We start from the raw sequence: 25,484 nt of genomic DNA on the forward strand, positions 1-25,484 counted from the left end.
TAAATTTTTTTTACAAATCTAAAAATAAATCATTTTGAAATGTGCTCAGAATTTCATATAAACTTAATTTATTTTTGTTATTTATAAATGATCAATTAACTATTTATCTAAAACTACTTTTATCTGCACAATATGTAATATTTGTTGTTCTTTTATTTATTAAAATTGAAGCGTTCTTAATTCGTAATTAACATACATTTTTATAATTAGTATGATGTGTATTTTTAGAACTAATTATTATTTACACATTATTTATATATTTTTATTACATAAATATTTAATTGTTTCGTGCAATTTATTATAACTTATTGTCATTTGTGTTTAGAATTCGTGTTATAAATTATTGTATTTTAGAGATTTATCACATTCCTCAATGAAAGTATTACCAACATCGGGATTGAAAAGCTTAGAGGTACTTCGCATAGAAAATACTCCTTCAATGACAGTAATTCCATCAGTTTATTTATTTGGTGTATGTACCAACTATAATATTATTTTATACTTTTGGCTTCATGTTCATTTATATATGTCATATAATCAATAATAAATACATATTTTTTTTTGGTTTCAGAATTTAAAAGAAGCTTATCTCACTTATTCATTTCATTGTTGCAGTTTTCAGTTTCCAGCTAAACATGATTATTCATCTTATGAGTTTCATAAAGTAGGTGTTAATTTATTCCTCATACTGAAAAACGCATTTTGATTAAACGTTTTTAAAATAGACACCTACAAAAATCTTGTTGACAATATTTTCTAAATATTTTCGTTTATTACTGTTCAAACAAAATCATCTCTATTTATTTATATTTATTCAAACACAAAATTGTTTACATGAAGATACTTGAAACATTACTAATTACAAAACTAGGTAATATATTATATTATTATGCAATAGAATTTTGACAATACAAAATTAGTTCATTACCTACATGTTATTTTCAAAAAATATCATATATGATTATATAATAATATAATTTCATCGTATAATCTAGATTTTCGATATCAATTATACTTTGTAAATATTTGTAAATTAAACAGCCACTGCATTTCAGCAATTAATAATAGAAAAAAAAATCATCAAATTAATTACAATATAAATCTAATTCGTACGTTAAATGTTTGAAACGTGAATCTTTATGTATATGTCTATTTACTTGTCTATTCATTTGAGTGCCAAATGTATTTGTTGCAGTTTGAAGATAAACCTCTCATAATTTATTTATTTATTTATTTCAATTATTCTATTTCTTAGTAAAATATACGTTATATATTTTAGGAAGACTCACAATCTCCGAGTGAATGCGCACAAACGAAAAAAAATTACGACTTTCATGTGGTTTCCAGTGATTTTATTGAAAACGGTTATATAGACTATGCAAACGATAGCGAAGAAGAGTTTTTTAACGAGCCGGCCATAACAAATAGTACTCAGAACATTATATGCGGCAATATTACTCCACCTACCATGTAAGTAGCGCTGTAGTGTGTATAGTATTTTCATAGTTTATCTATTGAGTTACAGCTTAAACTCAAAATATGCGTGCTTTTGATATATATATATATATTATAATGTATATATATTTTTGTTGAACTGCAACATTTTTATATCAAATTTACGTCCTGAATATCAATGCACCATGAATTCAAATTACGATTTAATTGATGTGTTATTTACCAAGATTTAAGAACACATACGTTATTTATATAATTTGTATATCAAAATAGAACAATAAAATTAATACCTCTGCTATGCAGTTATAACACAGTACTTTTATACTAAGACAATCTTTAAATATTATTATTATAACCATGACGCTAATATTCCATTAAATTTTAATAATTTAAGACTGCTACAATTTTTTACGTAATAGCCATGTGATAAGAAATAAAAATTGGAAAATAATAGATTTATTATTTTATAGATTACATAGGTATTGACACTTGACAGGAGGTATGTAAGTGCGTATATTTAGACGTTGTAACCGATTTCAATAGTTGTTTTTATTATCCATGACATAATGTTATTTGCATTTTAAATTAAAGTTATTCATGCCTATTGTGGTTAAATTAAGTTAGGAAATAAATCCGAAATAAATCGTTCACGATAACCATCAAATTTAATTTGCGCATCATTCAATGAAAACTGTATTTTTAAATAATGATATAAATATATAGGTACTAAATATATATTTTCAAGCAAGTTCGAATTAAAGTTACAAATTTATTGTTTATAATAAGAACGTATATTTGATTACATCTAAGTATCTAAGTCATTCATAAAATAAATGATGAGCTTAATTTTTTTTCAATATTTAAGAATATAATAACGAAAAACACTCATTATATGAATCACACGAACTGTAATACAATTTTAATGTAACTTTTACTACGTGTAGACTTAATTGAACATATTAAATTGGACAAAAACTTAATTTTCGATACCGACTTCAAACTCTGATTATAGAGTTTTGTTCTGTTCCAGGAGATCTGATGTCAAATGTTGGCCACAACCAAACGCATTAAATCCTTGCGAAGATATAATGGGTTTCTATTGGCTTAGAGTGTGCGTTTGGCTAGTGGGAATCGCAGCATTACTGGCAAATGTAGTTGTACTGTTGGTGGCTTTCCGTAAAAAGTTTAATTACTCCGTGCCCAGATTTTTGATGAGCAATTTAGCTTTTGCCGACTTTTGTACTGCCATTTATTTGTTGCTATTAGCCTATGAGGATTTGGTGTCCAGTGAAAAATATTTCAACTACGCTTATTCATGGCAAAACGGTAATTATTGCATGTCAAATATTTCTTTATGTATAAGTAGACAGTGTGAATAATATTTTCGCCATTATGGTGGGATCTAAGTACTCATGCCGGATTATTGATATAATATATATTTTTATCTATGATATTATTTATGTAAATTAAGTATACAAGTCCCTAATTATCATATACGTTATATGAATATATTTATAGTTACGCGTAAATGGTAGGATAAACGCGGGATGATAGTCCTTTTGTTTGCATTTATGAAAAAATAATCTCTTCACGTGTTTTCAAATACTCCACTGTGTTCAATGGGCCACGAAGGAAAATGCTTTTAGTAATAAATTTGTTAGTGATTTTTTTTTTTTTTTTTTTTAACAGATTTTCAATAGTTCAATAGTTTTATAGATGTATACATATTACATAATATACGTTATTTTTAAAAGAGCTTATAAATAAAAATTCTGCATATTTTCTAATTTTTGACATTTTGTACTTTGAATAATATACTATCAATCTTATATAAAAATATCAAGTCATAATTTTAAAATTACAGATTAAATTTAAAAACAATATTTTCATACAGAGTTAGTCATTGTATCGTTTAATAATAGCATTATTCAAATATTTTATGGAATAATTAAAAATATTATTTTGTAGAGTAAAGTCATCTTAGGTGTAGATTCTAATTATTTTGCCTCCTTCCGACTGATACAATTGTCGTGTCTAATTGAAATATTTGGATTTTTCCATGATCGCACTAAAATATTTTCAACTAAAATTTTCGATACCAAATATAAAATTTAATTTTATAAATATTTCTTGTTATTATGTTAAACTCTAGATGTTTTGCAGTATGAATGTACAAACAACTTTGGAAAATAATATATGATTTAAAAAAAATACTTCATAATTGTTTATAATTTACGCCTAATTATTACAATAATAATCTGCCTGTTATTACAAACCGATTGAATAGTCTTATAGGAATTACGTTATGTTGCAGGGTTCGATGAATATATTATAGAAGAATAAATTATTATTTATGATATTAAATTATTCATGTAAAATTAATTACGTTTTTATTAAGTATTATTTATTCTAATTTTCATCAGCTATTTTACTATATTTTAGTTAACTTGTACCTAATAATAATTTGTAAAGTCACTATGCGCGTATACAGTAATAATGTGATCAGCGTATGATTATGCGTATATTTTTTTTATTGAAAGTCACATGTAACAATACACTAAATTTAGATATATGTGCTATAATTATAATTCATAATTCAACCCAATTAAAAAAAGTAATAACCTATTTTAATCAAAATGCTTTTGGGTCAATTACAATAAAATAAATCATTAAAGATATTATGTGTTCACATTGATAACCAACCATAGGTATAATATGTCTATATAAAATGGACCATCTTTAAATGTAATTTAGTATCATAACAATTATAATAATTGGTTTAATTTCACATATTATGTGATATATATATTATAAATACCTATTAAAATTTTAATTTTTTGAGTGATTTCAAGAGTTGTTATGTGTGATAAATAATACTATTATTATATGATTGGATTAAAAAACGTGTATAATTTAACGTGCTAATTAATTTAAATATTAATAATAGTTATAAATAATATCATCAAGAACGATTAAATATTTAATGAAAATAGAATTATTATTATATATGGTGTAATGTACACATAATATTATTGTGTATTTTTCATTGTAGATAATAATTATACATACCTATTTAGCTATACTAAATTATAAAGGTTATGATATTTTTACACAGGCGTTGGATGTAAAATCGGAGGTTTCTTGACGGTTTTTTCGTCTCAACTATCGGTTTTCGCGTTATGCTTGTTAACGCTTGAACGGTGGTACTCAATACGCAGGGCACTGTACACAAACAAAATGACGTTCGCTTCAACTGTGAGAATAATGGCTTTTGGTTGGGTGTATTCAATTGTAATGGCAACCATGCCGTTGTTGGGCATTTCAAGTTATTCTACTACCAGGTAAACACAAGGCGCTCTATCGAAATCGTGTATTAATAATTTTAAATAAATATATTATTATAGAGATTATAAGTAAGCAAATACGTTTGAGATTTCAAATAAAATAAAATACAAATCTTAGAGTACGGAGCAAAATGCCATTATTATTTAACTAAATCAATTGAGTTACAACACATAGTTTTAAAAATATTACCACAGCATTTACACGTATAGTTTTCTATTTATAAGTAAATGCAAACAGTTTTAGTAATGCTATACTTTTAAACATGCTAATATTCTATTACGATAAATTTTTGAAAGTAGTATATTAAATATCATATAACTGACAAAATGACCCAAAATATCTAAATTAAAATTGTAAATATTTAAAATCGGCTTATTTTCAATTTTCATAAGGATTATAATATCATAATTTATTCAAAATTAATTTTAGTTAGTTATTTTCAAAACGTGATTTGAATATGAAAATGATGTCTCATGTCAATGGATTTGACGTCAAAGGCAATTCAAGCGTTCATAATATATTGTTTGACATAATCTTAAAAGTTATTTCAGTTTACGTTACAATATATTGCACCTATACAATCTAAAGTATGTAATGATTTCATAATTGTGTCAAACATTTAGTATTTTTTAGATAATTTATGAGTAGGTATATGAAGACGTATTAAATAATGAACGAACCAGTAAACATTTTAGGTAACTTAATCTGATGTACCTTAGCCTTTAGGTACCTGATACAACCAATGATAACTATTAAATTTTTTTTCGTAATTAATATTTCCAAAATAATTGGTATGAAACAATAAAAAAAAAAAAAAAAAATTAAAATTATAACTATTAATAAAAAACGAAGGATGCGTTTTTATTTTTTATTTTTGTTGTTATTAAACGAAAAAATATGAATATGTATCCACTTTAAATGATATTAAGGTTAATATTATTTAAGTAAGATTCAAACCTTAATTGTGTACTGAACATTGATGTTTATAAATTAAAAATAATCAAATGTTTTAAAAAGGAACATTTTTCACATATTAACTATACGCCAATATTTTAAACGAGTTGCAGAAAAAAAATACCAAATAATTTATTAAATTTCATATTAAATATAATTTATCATATTATATTTATGTATAAATACTAAATAGCTATGAAATCTGTTTAATATTTTTATAGATAGACTAAACATAACTCTTTTAATGCCTACCGTAAAAATAATGTTTTCGTGGCATAAGTCATAAAAAAATATATTGCATATTTATAATAGTCATCAATATTGAACACGTAAGAGAAAATTATTAATTAAGTCTTTTATGATAATACATGGAGTTGAAATAAAAAAAAAAGAAAGAAACTATCGTGTTCAAAATATTGTTAGATAATAATTATTAGTTCTTAATCAAGCATTAAAAATATCAGTCAAAACGTTTTTTTATTGTAAAATACATATTTCATTTATAGGTACAATAAAAAACGTTGTAATGAACTGTATAATAGCTACATAAGTAATTTCCGATTCTATACCGATATTATAGTATGATAAATTAAAAAAAAAATCACTTTAAAAACCGAAGTGTTTATAAGTCCTCGTCCGCGAGTATGCAAATTACTGTGCAGTTATATACCTGTTAGTAATCTTAGAGTTTGTATCTCATCTAATATCTGAGTGTCAAATAAGAACCTATAATATTATTGCATTGTTAGAATTCAGATTTGTGCGAATAGTAGCTATAATAATAATATCATTTAAGTTTTCGTGAAATTATAACTGTTTAATTCATAAAATTTATTTGTAGGTATATGTAATAAACTCTAAGGCACTAGGCACTATATATAGTGTATACCAGCGTTTTTTAACCTAACCCCAAGGTTCTGTGGAGCTTAAGTAATTTTTTTCAAAATTTTCAAGAAATTTATTTTAAAATATCTAATTGAAGATTAGTAGCGGCTATTAGGAAAAAAAAAATGTTTCTACAACTTTCATCAATAAGCCCAATATTAAGAATATTTGTATTAATAAAAAGCAATTTTATCCATCTCATAAAATTAAAATTTAGTCTAATTAAAACTAGTATTTTAATATTTTATTATTTAAAACTTATTCATCTAACATTAGTATTTTATTATTATTAAACAATCTTAAAGCACAAATCTGTCATCGATCACACATGTAACAATAACAGTATTACAGTAACAACATCCACAACAATAACATTGCCAAATGCCAGTGTATCGTACATTGTAATAATAATGTATAAGGTATTTAAAACTAGACTGTACGAACGGTTAGCTGATAATATTACCGTGTCGAGTATCAATAAACTTATACAATATACGTGTAGTCGTGTAGAGATAGGCGCGCGCACGAGTGTATAACACTTTAATAGTAGGTACCTACATCGCATAAATAAATACTATGTACACATCTACTCGAAGGTATAAATACATAATATATATATAGGCACTCTGTAATAGTGTATTGTTTCTGATATTGATGGAATTTGTCGAGAGTGAATTCTGAGAGTTGATTGAAGGGGTTGTTGGAGTTTAAAGCGGGTTAGGATTGAAAATGGTTAGTTTTCCAGAGAAAACCACCATGGTGGTTAAAAATTTGCGGTCCAACCGAACGGTCTGTGGTGTAGCAAGTACTTGTGTATAACCTTATATATAAACGTATATAAACAATAATACAATGTTGTTATTACTGCTGTTGCAAAAGTATTAATTATCATATTGCTATAGATGCAACTATGCGAGAGGACTTATTGATTTTGCAAATATAGCATCAAATCCATCATATTCCTTGTTCTTCTGCAGGGTTACTGACTGTGGCGTATTTAAGTTTTTGTTATGGGGGGGGGGTATAACTTTATACGGCAATTACCAACTCGAAGGGAGCTATGCCCCCCTCACTTTCTTAAATTTCCAGGAATTATAATAGCTTTTTATAATAAATTAGTAGCTATTAAATATAATATGTTCTATGTTTAAATATATTGCCAAAATTATAATATATGTTACACATTACTTGAGATTAAATGTTTTATTGATACAAAATCGAATGCTTAAATAAATGTGAATAATATGATGACTATAATTATTTGTGTGTGTACAGTCTATGAGGGAGTATTTATCCCCTTGACTCCCCTCCCCCGTAAATAAGCCACTGGTTACTAAAGTACAAGTAGTTTTATAAATAATTTATATCTATTCAGTTACCTACCGTATTTTTAGTCATGTCAGTTTCTTCTAATTTTATTATTTAATCAAAATTCAAGTGTTCAGTCTGAATAATTTTAGATATGCACTAATTGAATAATGTATAGTTATAATTTTATACTGTTGCTCTTTGTGATGGAATCAATGTATATTTTGGTTTATCCTCTAATGTCCTATATAGCTTTTCTTTACTCAGTTGTATATTATTTGTCTATCAATCATTTTTTCATAACACTTTTCATGATTATGATCACTAAAATTTTTCAAAATTACATTATTGTGAGTTAAGTGAAAAAACACTTACACAGAGCGACGGGAACAACAAATTCACCGAAATTGAAGTTAAATTTAATGCCATTTTTATAAAAATTGATTTTGTTTTCCATTCAACATAATATTATACTCCTTGATTTTACTTTCGCATCTGTGTGTACAGTGATCATGTATTTAACACAACTGTTACGTACATGCCACCGAGCTTATATTTATCAGCCGGTATCCACTCCGTAGTACGACCATTGACCGGCATTGACGAAAATACCTTACCGAAAAATATTGAAAGCTGTGTTCAAGGTCGTTATCAACCAATAACATTACAAAAATTCAAATATTTTATCTACGGGCCAATTCAAGATATTACAGAAAATAAACATTATGTTTTTTATAGCCTAAAATATATCTGTGTATATGGGTAATATGGGTGAGGGGAGATAGATGCAGTCCTCTTTGAAATGCTAGGAAAATTTAAAAATATTTTTGTGTATCATATTCTTTAAACATATCACGATTAGGTACATCGTATTTAATTATATATATTAAAAATATGATTTGTATGAAATTTGCTGTGAAAGATTAAAATATTATGTAGGTACTCAAAGTATAATCGGATATAAATTATGAGGGATCATAGTTAAACCTCCTCATTACAGCAAATTATTAACTCTCTCCCTCCTAAAAAATCAAAAAAAATCCTAGTTACACCGTTGTTTGATGCACAATTTAAAGCTAAATTATTGTAGGTATAGGGGTAGACCTGGACATGTGATAATCACAAATGTGCGTATAAAAAAAAATTCATTACCATGTACTCAGATAAACTATTTTCAATAAAACGTTGACGGTTTGGGTTCAAAATATTTTTGTACATAGAAAATGATCTTCCTACGTCCATCGAAGTTATTTGGGTGTATTTTATACATTAGGTAATAATTATCTAAATTATGATTACTGCTTATTGAATCGTCTTCACTTGTTGTTTCTCCATTCTAATTGTTAATCCATTCTAAATAATTTTAAACATAACATCAACAATGCACTGTCTTCATAGCTCATAATATATTTGTACCGTAGGCAAAATAAAAACAAAAATGCATTTATAAGTTAAAAAAAAGGAAAAAAACAAAAAAGGCAAAAATAAAATACATCCACTGTGTTAGATATTAAATGAAACACATTTTTATTTAAAAACTATTTTTCTATTATAAATATTAGAAAAAAAAAATTTCCTTTAAATCTGAACCCTAATTATAACGAATTTTTCCGAAATTTTTGTTTAAAATGACTGTGTATTCTAAATATTTTTAAATAGCTATAATAAAAATTTATAAAGATCCTATTGTTATCATATTTTCAAGATTTTTGATTCAGCGAAAAAATTTAAATCAACACATTGTACCTTTGAAAAAAATTTCATATTTCAAGTATCTATTAATAACTCTGTAACAGAGTCGTAATTATACCGTGTGTATAAAATGATAATTTAAAACATTCAATGAAAATTTTAAGTATCTGCCCGGTCATTTGTTTTTTAGTTACAGCAAAAAACAAAAGTGATTTTTTTTTTTAACATCTTTTTTGTCTAGCAATAAAATACGAAGTTTTTCAAAATAAACACACACACGCAAATCATTACATCGATTCGCTTGAAATCTCTTAAGTGCCTTACGATGGTTGATTATTTGCTAGGGTGAATTTTTTCGTCTCCATCATATTACCTACACGCATATTATAATCATATTATTATCGTACCTGTACATCATATATTATACAGGTATATACGTATGATATACCAACTACGGTATACCATAATGTTTAAATGTACCGATACGTAAGACAAATTAAATCGTCATCGACATAATACTATTGTATAGGTACACAGTTTGTTGTCGTCGTTTGTAATATCTACATTATGTGTTTTTCCCGTGCACAGCATCTGCCTGCCGATGGACACCGCGCGCCCGAGCGGCATGTGCTACGTATTCACTCTGTTGTCGTTCGCTGCGGCCGCGTTCCTGCTGATGCTGTTTTGTTACGTGCAGATCTACATGTCCCTGAGCTACGAGACCCGACACGCGGCCAAGGGCGAAGCGTCCGTGGCCCGCAAGATATCCGTGTTGATCGGCACGAACTTCGCGTGCACCGCCCCCGTCATCTTCTTCGGCTTCACCGCACTTCTAGGCTATCCGCTCATCGACGTCACCAAGTCTAAAATACTGCTCGTCTTCTTCTACCCCATCAACTCCTGCGCCAACCCATTCCTCTACACCATACTCACGGCCAGTTTCAGACGCGAAGCCTTCTCCACCGTCACCAAGTGAGTTCGACTAACGTCACGATATTATTTTTATTATTATTATTATTATTATTGCGTACACGTCCCTTGCACTGCAGTATACGGATGTAACTTAAACGTTATTATTAGGGCTGGGATTTTAATGTAATAAAAAAATCTCAAAAAATGCTGCTGAAAAAAAAAATACTTATTTGATGTTTTTCTGTTTTTTCTTAATCATTAGCAAAAAGACCTATGATCAAATATTTGTCGTTCTGTAGGCATAATTTATTATTTGTACTTCCAGTAGTTCGTTAAAAATGTCTTGTTTATCGCGACAATCTTTGTTCATTTTATAAACAAATTGTGAAAAATACTCTGAAAAATAAGAAATGCCCTAAAATCATTAAAAAATGCATTTAAGATTGATTTAGTCAAAAGATGCAAAAAAAAAAATAAATACTTTAAAATAATCAGTATCACTGAAAACACATTTTATACTTATGAACCAACGTTTCGAAACACCAGAAAAAAGATACCTTTGCATCAAAATCCCAGCCATAATTATTACTAACTATTTTAATACGCATTGGACTATATGTACCGTCCAAAACGAATTCCGGTTCTAAGTGCTTAAACGTTTCTTATTTTTTAGTTATTATACGTTTACAACCAAATAAAACGCAACAATATATTTTGATTCGATTTGATTATCACACAACCTGTTATAATTATAAGTTATAATACAATTTTTTAACGTCATATGCGTCACTTCCCCTCTTGATTGCATGAACGACTCAATTAGCATTTCATAATACCTACGAGCATATTTATTCGTTGTAGTTTATAATTGTTACACTGTGACCACGTGATCGATGAAATTAGTCACCTGATCGTCATTTATTAGCTTTGAATAACCCTGTATTTACGCGCATATGCATAAATAATATGTACTCGTTGGTAGACCACCAAGTAGTATTTGAAATATTTGTTAAAAATATACTATCTACTAAATTAACGCGGTTACGTACTACAATATACAAAGTAATATTTTAACGTTAGCTGAATTAGCTATGATTTAAAATATTTACCAAACAATACACATGAAACAAAAACGAGTTTAAAAGTATTTGGATTATGTTTGTAGTATTTTAAATAGTTTATTTTGAATGTTATATTTATAAAATATTCCAATATATATTCTGACTACTGTGTTTCATAAATATTTTGGTATTTATTCCAAATGATTTTCAAAAGTATTTTACCATTTTTACACTGCAGTTATGTCTATATTTAGTAATTATTAAGGGTGTTTTCCAGAAAAAAAACAAATAACGAATGAACTAATTATTAACATAATTTATACATAATCAATTATTTTAACTTTAAATGACCCAGATCGTAGCCCGTAGTTAAAGTATTTTTATATTTATGGGATTCCGTTTAAACAGTGTTGTTGACATTTTTAGAAAAATTAAAATTTTAAATATTCAATAATATAATTTTAAAAAATACTACTCATTTAAGGTTATTTATAAGTGGCTTCATGTCAATACTATTTTTAGCTGTTACGTAATCATAAATTTCTCTAAAGAAAATTAGTTTTTCAATAAAAAGACTGCTCAAATAAAGAAGTAGTTAAGAAACCAAATTTATACATGATAATATATTATAGATAACAAAATTTATTGTAATATTGCAGTGTGTGTGTGTGTTTTTTTTTATATTACAAAAATAATTTTTATTTAAGTTTAAAAACATAAAAAAATAATAATTTAAAAAATGCAATTTTATATACCAACTCCTAAAGAAAAAAAATTACGGATAAAAATATTTTTTTAAATATTATTTTTAAATAATTAAAAATATACTAACAAATATGTAAGATGCAAATTGATGTTCACGCCATGTAGACTATATTAATCAACGCTCAATCGTCAATACCAAACATGGAAATGTTTGATGAATTTTAAAATAAGGTAGTTAAATTCTGTTTAACAATAATATTGGTCATACACATATCTACGCCCTATCTAAATGACGCTTCATCTTATTTATTATATTATAGGTTATTTTCTCAATCGCTATTGACCTCCCGTTTTGTACGATGTACCAACCCTTGTATTCTCACATTTTCTGAGCCATATTTGAGATATTCAAGTAAAATTAAAACAAATTATTGTCACACAATCTACCATCCCTAAAGAAGTTCAATTTCCTCCATCTGATAACTCTGTATAATTGCTTACCTATGTATAATATTATTCTTTAATAATTTATTACATTCATAGAACTTAGGTATCTTATAAAATAATAAGATAATTCTTAAAATACTTTTTAACTTATCAATATGATACATACATACATTCATACATACGAGATAAAATTTTCAATTTAAAAGAACTAAGATGCGAATGATAGTTAATAAAATATTTTTTTTCTGCTGAAAACAGCAGTGCAATTTTTTGTACTATCATAAAATACGGTCCTGCAGAATGCTGTGTTTGGGGATTTGTAAATATAAAGCCAAAAAAACAAAATTATAAAAACTAATATGAACAATATATCGTGTAATAATATAGTCGTTAATCCATTATTATTTCGCTTTATTATTTGTCGTCTTTTCCGAGAGCGGACAATGCATACGAAACTTATTTTATTACTTACTCGCGATAGCCGATAGCGTCAAGAACATTTAATTGTGTACGGTCTTCGAACGTCGGAATGGAAATTTTTCTTTCAGTGCGTTATGATGAAAGTAGTGTATTTACGTTGCGAATAATATTTTTGTCACCCTGGATAATACAGCGTATAAAATATATACGATTGAATACTATATATAATCGAAATTATCCCAATATCAGTTGTTGGGTATTTTATTTCATCGTACTCAAACCATCAGTTTTGTTGCGAAAAAAAAACTCACCAAACTTGCAGGACCCTAATACACATAGGTAAACATATTATGTTATACGTTTATTTATAGAAATTCGCATTTAAATATAATATATTCAAGTTGTATATTCGTGGATATATTATATATACTCATCGTATTTATATTTGCGTAACTTTTGTCCGCCATAGCCCACAGCCCTGTCAATCCCAAAAAGAAAATAATAAATTTTTATTATGTATATATACGTATATATATATAATAAATACCCAGAGAATCCCGTAAGACGAATGGTCGTCAATCGTCTTGTCGCAATCCCACACCTGTATCCCTTGCATGCGAGCACACTAAATCAATGGCTCTTCCCTCGGGTGGTATACGTAGTAAAATTTGTTGTCTGTAAATAAACTATAAATTCAGGGTTTGGATGGTTTGCAATAATTCTGTCGTTGAAAAAAAAATCAGTGCGTGTGTGTAATAAAGAATAATAAAATATTCAAATTGATTTTTCGCTTTCAAAGCACGAGTATAATATTATTTCATAACAGTTCAATTGCCAAAAATAACTCGACGGTAAGAAAACGTAAGAATTATTGAACCGCCGCCGTCTATTGCTCTACAGCCTTGAAGTGAAAATGTAAAATCTCTACCTCACCTACGTATTTCGTATGAAAAGTCTTTTGAACAAAGTATCGGCGGGGCGTATATAATATTTCTAGCAGAATTTTATACTGAGGACGCGTAACTATTATTGCTCAATCGAATTCTGACCTCTGTTCGTAGGCCAATAATTTGTGTTAAAGAACATAGTCTCGTTAGTGACTCTAATGCAGGGAATATAATTTTATTGAAAACAGCAATAGAGCGTTTAAGATAAGAAATTAAATTTTCTGAAAACTGAAAAGTCATAGTTGCTTAACAAGAGGTTCTTCACTCGGTGAATCATATTACTTTTTATTCATACACGCATTATGCCAACACATTCGTTTTTGTTTGAAATATTCATAAATAGAAGGCACATTAAAAATAAATTCTAAAATTAAAATCTTAATAACTTTCATAATTCAACTATAAAAATATAAAATATTATGTTAAGAAAACCATCAAGTTTATAGTTTATTATATTTATTTGATTAGAAAAATATAGGCAATCTTGTTGTGTTCAATATGAGTAAATGAGTCGCAATAAAATAACGAACATTTGAAAGGCCTGCACGTAACTTGTTTTTTTTTTTTTTGTTCAAAAAGGTGCCATATAGATATATAGAAAAAAAATCATCACGCCTTATTGTAGAACGATCCGATTTTGAACTTTGGTTTTCAAAATTCTATTAGTAAACAAAATAATTTGATTATGAATATGACTAATTTTCACAATTTTAAATTCTAAGCGGAGCAATTAATATATTTATTCTACAATGATTTTGTGTTGCTGTGTGTGAATGAACACAAGATACGTTGACAATAAAATACTTCGATTTTTAACTTTTGGGTGGTATTGTATAGATAATTAGATCTTGTTTGAATTTAAAAAGCATCATAATTAAAAATGCTTAAACTTTTTCATAATCAGGAAAAATAAACAAAAATTAAGGGGAAACGGGAATTTTTACGCCAAACCAGTATTTGACTAAATTGATTTCTTTATTTTGCTTTAATTCAAAAATAATTAATCACAGAAACTCAAAATTTTTACTACGTATTTATACTATTTTTTTTTTTATGTATGGTATAATTTTCAAAATATTTTAACAGTTTCAGGCATGCCAAATTTTTAATTGAATTTAGTTTTTTTTTTATAAATATCGATAAAAAATTATTTGTTGGATCTAAAATTTTGAAATTTTAATAGAAGGTTCTATATAAGTGGGTCTTATATATATAAAAAATTATTACATTTTTATAAAATGTTTATATAAATATATTTGGAGTTGAAATTTTAATGAAATTCGTCAAAATAACAAACAACTGCAAACTATTTTATAGTTAAAATTCATAAAGTTTTTTCATTTTATTTTTAAGTTTTGAAAATTTAAATTTAATACATTTCTCATAAATAGTTCATGTTGAAACCATAAAATTTAAAGAATATAAAAATATAATTATTTTATATAAACATTTTAAATTAAAATTGGACTAAATTCCTTATTAAAAGATAAACGACGATGTTAATTATTTTGTTATAATTATTTTAAAAAAATATTCGTGGCAAGATACAACTTTTATGAATATTATTTTATTATGAACTTAAATATACACAATGATATTTTTGATTTATTTTATTATATTATCAATTATTTTTTTACTGTTTTACGAAAAATATAGAAAAGTTGTATTAAATTTTTAGTTATGCAAATTAATATAATATGGTAAAAATATACTCGTATATTTTTATAATAATTAAATACTAATATACTGTGATAAATTCAATATTTTCGCGAAAAAATTATAACAACCTAGGTATACTGTAATATAAAAACTAAAATAAATTACTTTAGCTATGAATATACAAGGGTTCATATAAAAATATTCATGAATATTGTTTCTGACCGCTCAGAATCGTTTTCGTTTTACAACGATATACGTATTATTGACATACAACGTACAGCAGAGTGGTATCTACTTGTCTACTTTTTTATTGTTTTTGTTTTAAACAACATAATCAAGAATCAAAATCCAATTTACCTGTAGAACATTTTTCTCTTTTTAAAAGCAAAAAATGAATAAGTGACGAAATCAGATCACTACTTTTAGAAGACGCGAGAGTAAGCATTTCCTGTAGACTTTGTTTCGAGTAAAAAATCATGTTCTTTATTTTTGGTCGGCGGTGCTGTTGACATATTGTGCTTGTCTGCAACGCGTGCATAGATAGCCGTGTACCCGTATAATAATACAACCGTATTCGCATTAATTATAACATCGACGACCAAAACAAAGGCCACGGGCAGCGACGATGACGAGATTGCATATTGTCCCTTATTAAATATACACGAGCGGAACCTTTAATTTTCTAATTAATTAATATTCTCGTTCTCCTAAACTGTACACTATAATATAGTATACATTTGCGAGCACGTGCATTATTTGCGGTGTATTTCCGCCATTTCGTTTCGAGCGATTTAATGTATTTCGTTTGGTTTTAATTTCACATATTCAATTATACCCGGCATAACCGAACTGTCGCGACACCACCGCTACAGCTGCCAAAAATAAACGAAAATATGATAAACGCCACCATTATGTTGTTGTCGATGGTGTCGACCAAAATCAAATACTCTGTTTGCTGTTGAAGTGTTATTTATTTTACTTTCCACACGCCCTCGTTTGAATATTTTAATAACGGCGCACAAGCATTACAAAATCTTCAAAAACGATGATAATATACATAATAGGTACTTTGGTAAAGCTATGCATGTGCTCGAACAATAATTTATGTACGAGAGTAATATTTCATAATGTATTCGATTTCGTATATTCGTAGACTCGTTTCTCCATTGTTAGGTTAGGTAAACGATTCTACAATAGTGTTTCGTGAGTATTATATATACTATATATGTAGTACACGGTTTAGCAGTCCATCTCTGGTTACTCGTGCACCGTCGTAACTTGCAATTCGCACTATCTAAAAATCACTCCAATACGTGTTTAAGTCTAAAACCTATGGTCTGTTTGATTTGTGCTTAAGTATACCAATAAATTTTCTACATACATTTATACGATTTACTAATTATTTCACTGTCGTCGATACATACGAGTATTATTTTTTATTGTTCATAAAGTTTTCAAAAATAATTGAGTAGAAAATATATAGGTATACTAATAGAAGTAAAAATTTAATTTTAATATTTTATATATATTTTTCATTAATATATTTTAATACATGAGCATAATAACAGTTAGTATTTATTCAACTAAAATTTTATTTTGAAAATTTTAAAATTATCGGGGTGCATATTCCCATATGTTATTAGCATAAAAATGTATATACATAACATATATGTCATGGTTTTAATTCTTTTTTTTCTAAAGCCCTGTTTATAAATTACATTATAGGTATGCAATCCTAATGAAAAAGATATTAACATAGTAATATAGGTAGGTATTATATTATAATGATACCAATATTTAATGTTTGCTTTCAATACTTGATTAGTGTTTTAAAAATTATAGCGGACATAGTTTGAACTGTTTGAAGAATATAAATAATAATAACAATAAAATCTTTCTAATAAATGATATATATATGGATTAAAGAAAAAATTAAAAAAATTATTATATTACTTTTACCAAGGTATAATGATCAAATTTTTACGAGATTATCTATATAAATTATTGAAAGGTTATTAATAAATAACAATTAATAGCTATACATTATTAAATTTGAATATGAATTATAATTAGGTATTTAATTTATGTGGTTTAAAATTTATAGAATCTTTAGATATTATACAATTTAATTACAAGTTTCAATAAATTTATAAATAATAACGATTTTAAATCATTATAATTATTCAAAAAACTATATATCAACCAATGTTTTGTTTAGAAATTCAAAGATTAAAAATATTTTCAATTTTTACGTTTATATTATTTATACCTAATGGTGTTATTTGTTGATATATATTTTTATTTTTATTTTTTTTGAATAAATTTGTAAATTATAAGATTCTTAAATAACTAATATTAGTCCGTAATCGTATAAAAAAATGTAGTACCTAATAAATAGTACTAAATATAGTCTTTAAACATAAACTAGTATTGTTAGTTAATAGATAATAGATAATTTAAAAACGTTTAACCTCTAAATATTATAATAAATTGATTTTCGCCGCAAATTATTTCGATTTGTTATAGGGGTATAGTGCAATATCCATTATACATATACCAATAAATAATAATTACTATATTCATCACTATCACTGTCTTGTGCCAAAACGATAGTGAAGCGATATACTTGCTCATCATACGTTTACTATTTATCGCCAGATTTCATATAATTTTATCTATTGTGCAGATAATATTTATCTTTTTCTTAGTACGTTTTGGTATTATTTAAATTTGTATGGAATGAATGCGTAAAATACAAAAAATGTTCAAAATAATTAAATAACTTACATTTTATTACGTTGTTATTATTTACGATGGTTTGGTTTTTATTTAAAATGTCTGAAAATCTATCAATTTTATCCTAATAATTGCTCAAATATTAAACATTTATGTTATAAAACAGAACTTTGGTTTCAGGCATTATTCTATACGCAGCATCCATTTTTCTTTCATTACATGTTATAATTCATGGCTTTTGTTTGTTTTCAAAAATATTTTTCTCTATTCTATTTCTTTGGAAAGTTTTTCCCTTACACTAAGCAAAAAACAAACATTATAAGAAAATCAACAACATACACAGAATCGTCTAGTCAGTAAATAAAATACCCTTGAAAATATTTCTTTTGAATTCCTGATCTAATTTTGCAAAAATAAATTCAATACTTTAGTATGATTTATGTTTCAAATATTTTTATTTTATTTTTGTTTTTTTAATGTGTTCAAAATTCAAACATTCTTTTTGTAAAAGCATTAAATCGTCATAAAAGTCAACAAATATAAAGCATTGTTGATTTTTATATTAAAAAATTCACTCACTTTTATATGACACTGTTGCACATGTTTCATTAATTTAATAGCTTAAATTAAACTGTTCCGATTGGCGTTGTAAAAATCTGTCAATGTTATGTTGATTCGTTAAAAATCAAAATTAAAGATTGTATTTTTAACAAATTTAGAAAATCATTGTTGAAATTTTAAAAAAGGTAGCGTAGCACTTAGGTTTAGTACGTAGTATTGCAGCATGGGCATTTGTACTTAAATTTCTTTAAGAAAAATTTAAAAAATTTAAATTTTAAATTTATTTAAAAAAACAAAGAAACTTGATTTTATTATGAATTTTGAGAAAAAAAATGAATTAAATGAAAACAAAATACAATAAAAACTTTCAAATCAACATGTTTAAAAAAAAATTATTTTATCATTATTTTTCAACATGTTTAGTGATATGTAATTGATTATTGGATATAGTTACATGACAGTATTAAAGTGTTTAATGCATAAATATTAAATAATTAATTTTTTCACACCAAACGTGACACTTAAATATAAATTATTAACAAATGAGTATTATTATTATTATAATTATTACTATTATTCACAACTATGAACTTACAGGACGACACCAAGTATCTATATTGACAGTAAACTTTATAATATAATATTGTAATTTCATGGTGCAACACACTATAATATTGTTATCCTTGATAATAATAATTATTTTAACCTAATTGTTCGACAGCTCTCAAAAAAGTTATAACTTTATAAGTTTATTACATATTATATTTTATATATTTATGATAATAATTTTATCTCCATCACTAGTGCAAAATATAACTTGATCATCATCTTTAATTTTTATTAAAAATTATTTTTGACTCTAAGACTTTGTATACACTTTAGGTCTTTAGGTAGGTTAGGTTAGATACCTTCGAAGCAGTTTTTGATAAATATAATTTGGTTAAATATCTGGAATTATTAAACATCTATGTAAAAACCACAAATCTATCTATGTTTTCGTAAAAATGCTGACCGTTATGATTTTTGAGATGGGAAATGTTTGAAACGTGTTGTAATAAATATAATTATAAATATAATATATGAATATTATTTCTAAAGTTATTATTATTTTTGATGTCGTTACTTAAATATGATTTAATCGTATTTGATTGTATTTTTTATTGATATTTTAAATTAAATGAATACTTTTAAGCATAAATTAAACAATATTATAGCTATAAAATAAATATGATAATTTATAACCTGTTAGAATTTATTAACAAAAATCTGAGGGTGCGAGACTGAGCTACGAATTTGCATGATCTCAAATATTTTAGGACATGCATACTTCATAATATTATGTGTAATATCGTTTTAGTACACTATCAATTATTCTGAAAAATTGTTCACTTGGCATTAATAGTATGGTCTATTCTTCTATAATTTCACACACAATTAATATAACAATATTTTATATCTAGTAAATATACTATAACCCATAATTTAAGGTTTTTGAGGGCAAATATAGAGTGGAAAACATGCCAATTTAAAATATATTCTTAAACTTATAAGTTATAGAAATCATTTTTTTTTTTTTTTTTTTATTAATCTATATTAAAATTACACAAATATGTATATTTATATATATATATATATATATATTTATTTAGTTTAACCTAGTAAATTTACAATATGATGTATTTTTACATCAATTTGACAAATACGTTTGTTTCTTTTAAAATAACTAAATACTTAATGAATGTCTGATTAAAAAAAATCCATTTGCCAAATTATATGTCAGAATACATTATTAATACTTTTTCTCTATTCCTCTAATCAGTTTAATGACTCTTTTAATAATAATAATAGGTATTATTATGTTCTCGTTTTTTGAACTATTTCTCAAAAGTTGTTACTTTTCTGTCAGACGACAATGATAATAACAAACTCCAGAAATATTAGCTGATCAGGTTAATAGCTGACCGATGGCAGTAAACTTTGATATACACCGTAATAGCATTATCAACACATAATATAATATGTATACATCTAGTTTGACTTCTTGATTAAAATAAGATACGACCGTTTTCCAATCATGGTTACGGAAAACCATTTAAATTTTTAACGATTTTCAAACCTTTTAACATATTATTTTCAAAAAAAAAAAAATAACATTTTTAGTGCTATGGCATTTCCTCAATGAAGCCTGTGTTTTATTATTATTAATTGAAAAAAATTGTACTACGATATAAATATAAATTAAATGAAAATTGTTTTCCTTCGGCTTGGGTCATCGTCTCTTCAAGTAGTTCGAGTTTAATTAACCGTTATTTAGTATAATAAAAAACATTTATTTGAAAGCACTGTTGAAATGTTTTATTATATCCTAAAATCATTAAATATAATATTTTATATTATTTAACATTATTAAAATGAAAAATTATGATTTTTATTCTAATAAAAAATATTAAGTTCCATATTATTTAGATAATTTTTAATTTCATATTTTAATTTAAATACACATTATTATAGACAACAAGAAAAAAAAAAAATAAGAAATATTATTATTTGAATGTTTGTTTTTTTTTTTTTTTTTACAATAATAATATAATTAAATTTCAATTTTATTTTATTAGGTATAATATAAACAATATAATATTTAATTTAAATCTAAAATAATAATTTGTTGGCTGTGAATGTTACCTTATAGAATAATTTAATATTTAAAATAATTTCAATAGTTAATTTGTCATATATTCTTATCATTCTATTGATATGTATTATACAGTTTTTAATAAATTTAATTCTTACAGTCCCACAGTTAAAATTATTGATAAATTTAAACATGTGCACTTCGTATAAAAATAGACTTAGTTCATTAAAATTTATTAACTTAATATTTATTTTTAAATTCTAAATACAACCCTACTCTAATAACTAATATGGAGGACTATAACGAGAATTGAAGACTATAAAATATTGGTTAAAGCCATTATTATATTTTACTGTTTTAGTTTAGGTTTTGCGAACGATTTTTTTAATTATTCGATTTTGGATAAAATTACACTGTTTTAAATTAGAAAAAACTCAAATTTAACTGTTTAAATGTTTTTTTTATAAAGTTGCATAATTTAATTTCCTGACAAAACTATATTTATTCAATTTGTTGTTGCTATCATTTTTTAGTTTTTACTGTTTTAAATGGCCCAGTAATTAACAAACATTTTTAATTTATGTTTAAAAGCAGAATACTATCATATTCTTACTTAATACTTATTAAAATAAAATTTATAACAAGTTTTTCATTAGGTATTTAAAATTCAAACGAACAAAACAAGTCTACCTCAAAAAATGTTAACCCACTACTCATTAACTATTATCATCAGTTAACTACTCAGAAATTAAACTTAGTTTTTATATATCAAAGCACTGTGAAAGATATTTTGTTTTAAAAAATATATTAAAAATATAAATTTTTATTTTAAATGATAACTATAAAAAATTATATTTTTTCGACAAAGTTGCTTTTTTTATTACATAAAATAAAACTTTTTGAAATAATGACACATCAATGGTTTGCCTTGTAGTATAAGATATGGTTTATTATGATGACCTAAAAAATCCTTGTTAAAAAAATAAAACATAGGAACACAAGCTTTTGATCGTAGCTTAATTATAACAACACTACCATTAAACCTATCTCATAAGATACGCGATACCACATTTTACACATATATTACATGTACCAACTGTTTGAACAACTGTTTGACTATTGAAAAACATTTGTAAGCCGTTGGGTGGCCAGCGAGATCAATGATGACGATGGAAACAATAACAATAATTACAATATGCTTCACGAAAAGATAGATTTAAACAATAATAACAATTCCTTTAAGTCCTTCTGATGGTTATTTTTCAAGGCTTTATTGCGTAATTGAATATAACGGTATAGTGGCTAATGCGACCGTTGTGATCAACGAACTGTGGACTTGGTTATGATAATATACACGTTAAATGGCAGAACGTTTTGTGAAAGGAGCCAATTTCTTTCGAGAAATAAGTGCGTACAGCTTGTTGTCTGCCCACACTTGAAATAATATTATCTTAAACATTTAAGCGTTTATAGGCATACGGTGTAATATATAATAATGATGCATACACTCATTTTCGGCGCCGCAAGTACTGCCAGTTACCGTGTAGGGTTTAGGCAGCTGGTACATATAATTTTTTGTGGTGGCGTAGTTTTTTTCAAACTAAATGATCCTTGTGTATATGTAACCATTGATAAAAATAGATAGGAACATAACATAGATCAATGTTTTCCATGAGTCGTGACCCAAAATTGGGTCACTGTCCAAAACTAATAACAATAGGAAAATAAGAAATTGATTTAAATTTTAAAATAATCTTTTTATTTAATAAAATTAAGTATTTATTATTTAATATAGAAATTTGTATTATATTATTAAAATAATTAAATGGTAAAATTATTTAATTACTTATAGTAAAAATAATGATAGTAATATTATTATAATACGAGTATTATAAAATACTTACTTGATTATTTTTTTGAGTGAGGAGGAATCACTTTCAAAAAGAGAAGACATATGTGAGTACTCTGTACGATAATCGTGCGTATCGATTTATTTCTATATAACCTATAGTTATATCGTTGAATTCAATAAAGGTCTTTGCAATACTTCTTAAATTACATCTTTTGTTTTTATTTTTAAACGAAAGAATAATATTATTTGTGTGAAAATTCATTGGTTAGTACTCAGAAATAACATATATTTTAGATAACTAACTGTGGTAATTAGTTTGTATAGTATTTATTACATGTACACTATCCTTTAATTAAAAACCCAAACCGCGGTAATTAGTTTGTATAGAACTTATTATATGTACACTATCCCTTAATCAAGTTCACTACAATTTAAGCTTAGTTATAGACGTATAGCGTATATTTTAATAAAACTTCTTATTTTTTTACCAATCTAAATTGCAGATTGTGCTAAAAAATGTAAGTCATCGATAGTTATTTCATTATTGGTCATATAAGGTTACATAATATGGTTTTTTATGGTATTTTAATAATACTTAACAATGTAGATTAATATTTTTCATTTTACTTACATACACAATAAAGTTATTTTTATATACCGTACTTCTAAAATATGGAAAAAACATCTCTCATGACCGCTAAGTACCTATATTGCCTATACATAACGCCGTGTTATCAAATAATTTTGTATGACGAAAAAGAATAAATTGTAGTTTCCAATAACATTTGTAAAACGTTTTTGCAATTTTTAAGGCATTCAAATCTTAATTCTACTTATGCTTTTGTGGAATCATTATTTATAACTTATCATTTCGGTTTTAGAAATTTATTGTATAATTATAAATGTAAATGTGATAAATAATTTTAAGCGCTTCATAAAAAATAAAAAAATGCCTTTTATTTCAGAAAATTTTTAAATCTATAATAGCCATTAATTACTTATAAAGAAGCTTGTATTAAATGTTTAATATATTAGCTCAAGAAATAAAAATTTGATTAAATAATATATTTTTCTTAAAGATAAAAAATTAAACCTGTACGAATAGCTTAAAAATAGTCTATGTATATTTTGAATGATGTAATACGATAAAACAAACATTTTGTGAAAATTTCAAGTTATTATGATAATTTATTATTGCTGAGATTATTGTAAAAAATAAAAATTAATTTTATCAAAAACTACAGGTAATATGTAGATATTTTCGTTTTAACTAAATTTTACTCAAGTATAATAAGAAAAGTAATGGAAATTTATTCAAAGTACTAGTTACAATTTTCTACCTAACTTAACCTATCTACAATATAAATTGAAAATCGAAGCAAACATCTCGTCAGACGCATATGAAATACACATACACAAATATACATGAAAACTATTCTGCAAAATCTAAAAGGTCGAGTATGACAGATTATAATCGGGTGTAGTATAGCACTATATAGTATAAATTCGTGCGAGTATAATGGTGAAATTGTGGATCCATTGTAGAATTCTAATAATGCATAACACACTGGGAAAATTGACTAAGTGAATGTGTGACGCAAACAAACCCAGTCACCGTGTAAAAATTGGATCCAACACGAAGGAGTGTCGTATGAGGAATGCGACTAAGCATTAAACAGTTCGAGCAATTACTTCCCAGTAATGGCTATCCACCTACCTACCTATAACATGATTTACCAACTATGATCACCCCCATTTTCATTTAATAATATATACATATTCAAAATATAATTGTTTTTGAAAATGGTTTTGCAAAAGTATGAATATCATATATAAATATAATATGAATATGTTATATATTGGATCTACTGCTTATTATTCTCTGACCACTTTTAAAAATTGAAAACGATAAT

At 25.6% G+C, this 25,484-nt stretch overlaps 1 protein-coding gene across 1 annotated transcript in view; it reads left to right on the plus strand.

The window, feature by feature from the left end:
- Positions 1 to 25,484, plus strand: part of LOC112602118 (lutropin-choriogonadotropic hormone receptor-like) — a 54,541-nt gene that overhangs the window by 22,555 nt on the left and 6,502 nt on the right. The window contains exons 10-15 of the mRNA XM_025350053.1: positions 355 to 472; positions 572 to 664; positions 1,280 to 1,470; positions 2,486 to 2,781; positions 4,571 to 4,796; positions 10,228 to 10,611. Coding sequence (XP_025205838.1) covers positions 355 to 472; positions 572 to 664; positions 1,280 to 1,470; positions 2,486 to 2,781; positions 4,571 to 4,796; positions 10,228 to 10,611 — 1,308 coding nt within the window. The remainder of the gene's footprint in view (positions 1 to 354; positions 473 to 571; positions 665 to 1,279; positions 1,471 to 2,485; positions 2,782 to 4,570; positions 4,797 to 10,227; positions 10,612 to 25,484) is intronic.

This window comes from Melanaphis sacchari, unplaced genomic scaffold, assembly GCF_002803265.2.
Source record: "Melanaphis sacchari strain LSU unplaced genomic scaffold, SCAv2.0 Contig82_pilon_pilon, whole genome shotgun sequence".
In the NCBI taxonomy this organism is placed as follows: domain Eukaryota; kingdom Metazoa; phylum Arthropoda; class Insecta; order Hemiptera; family Aphididae; genus Melanaphis; species Melanaphis sacchari.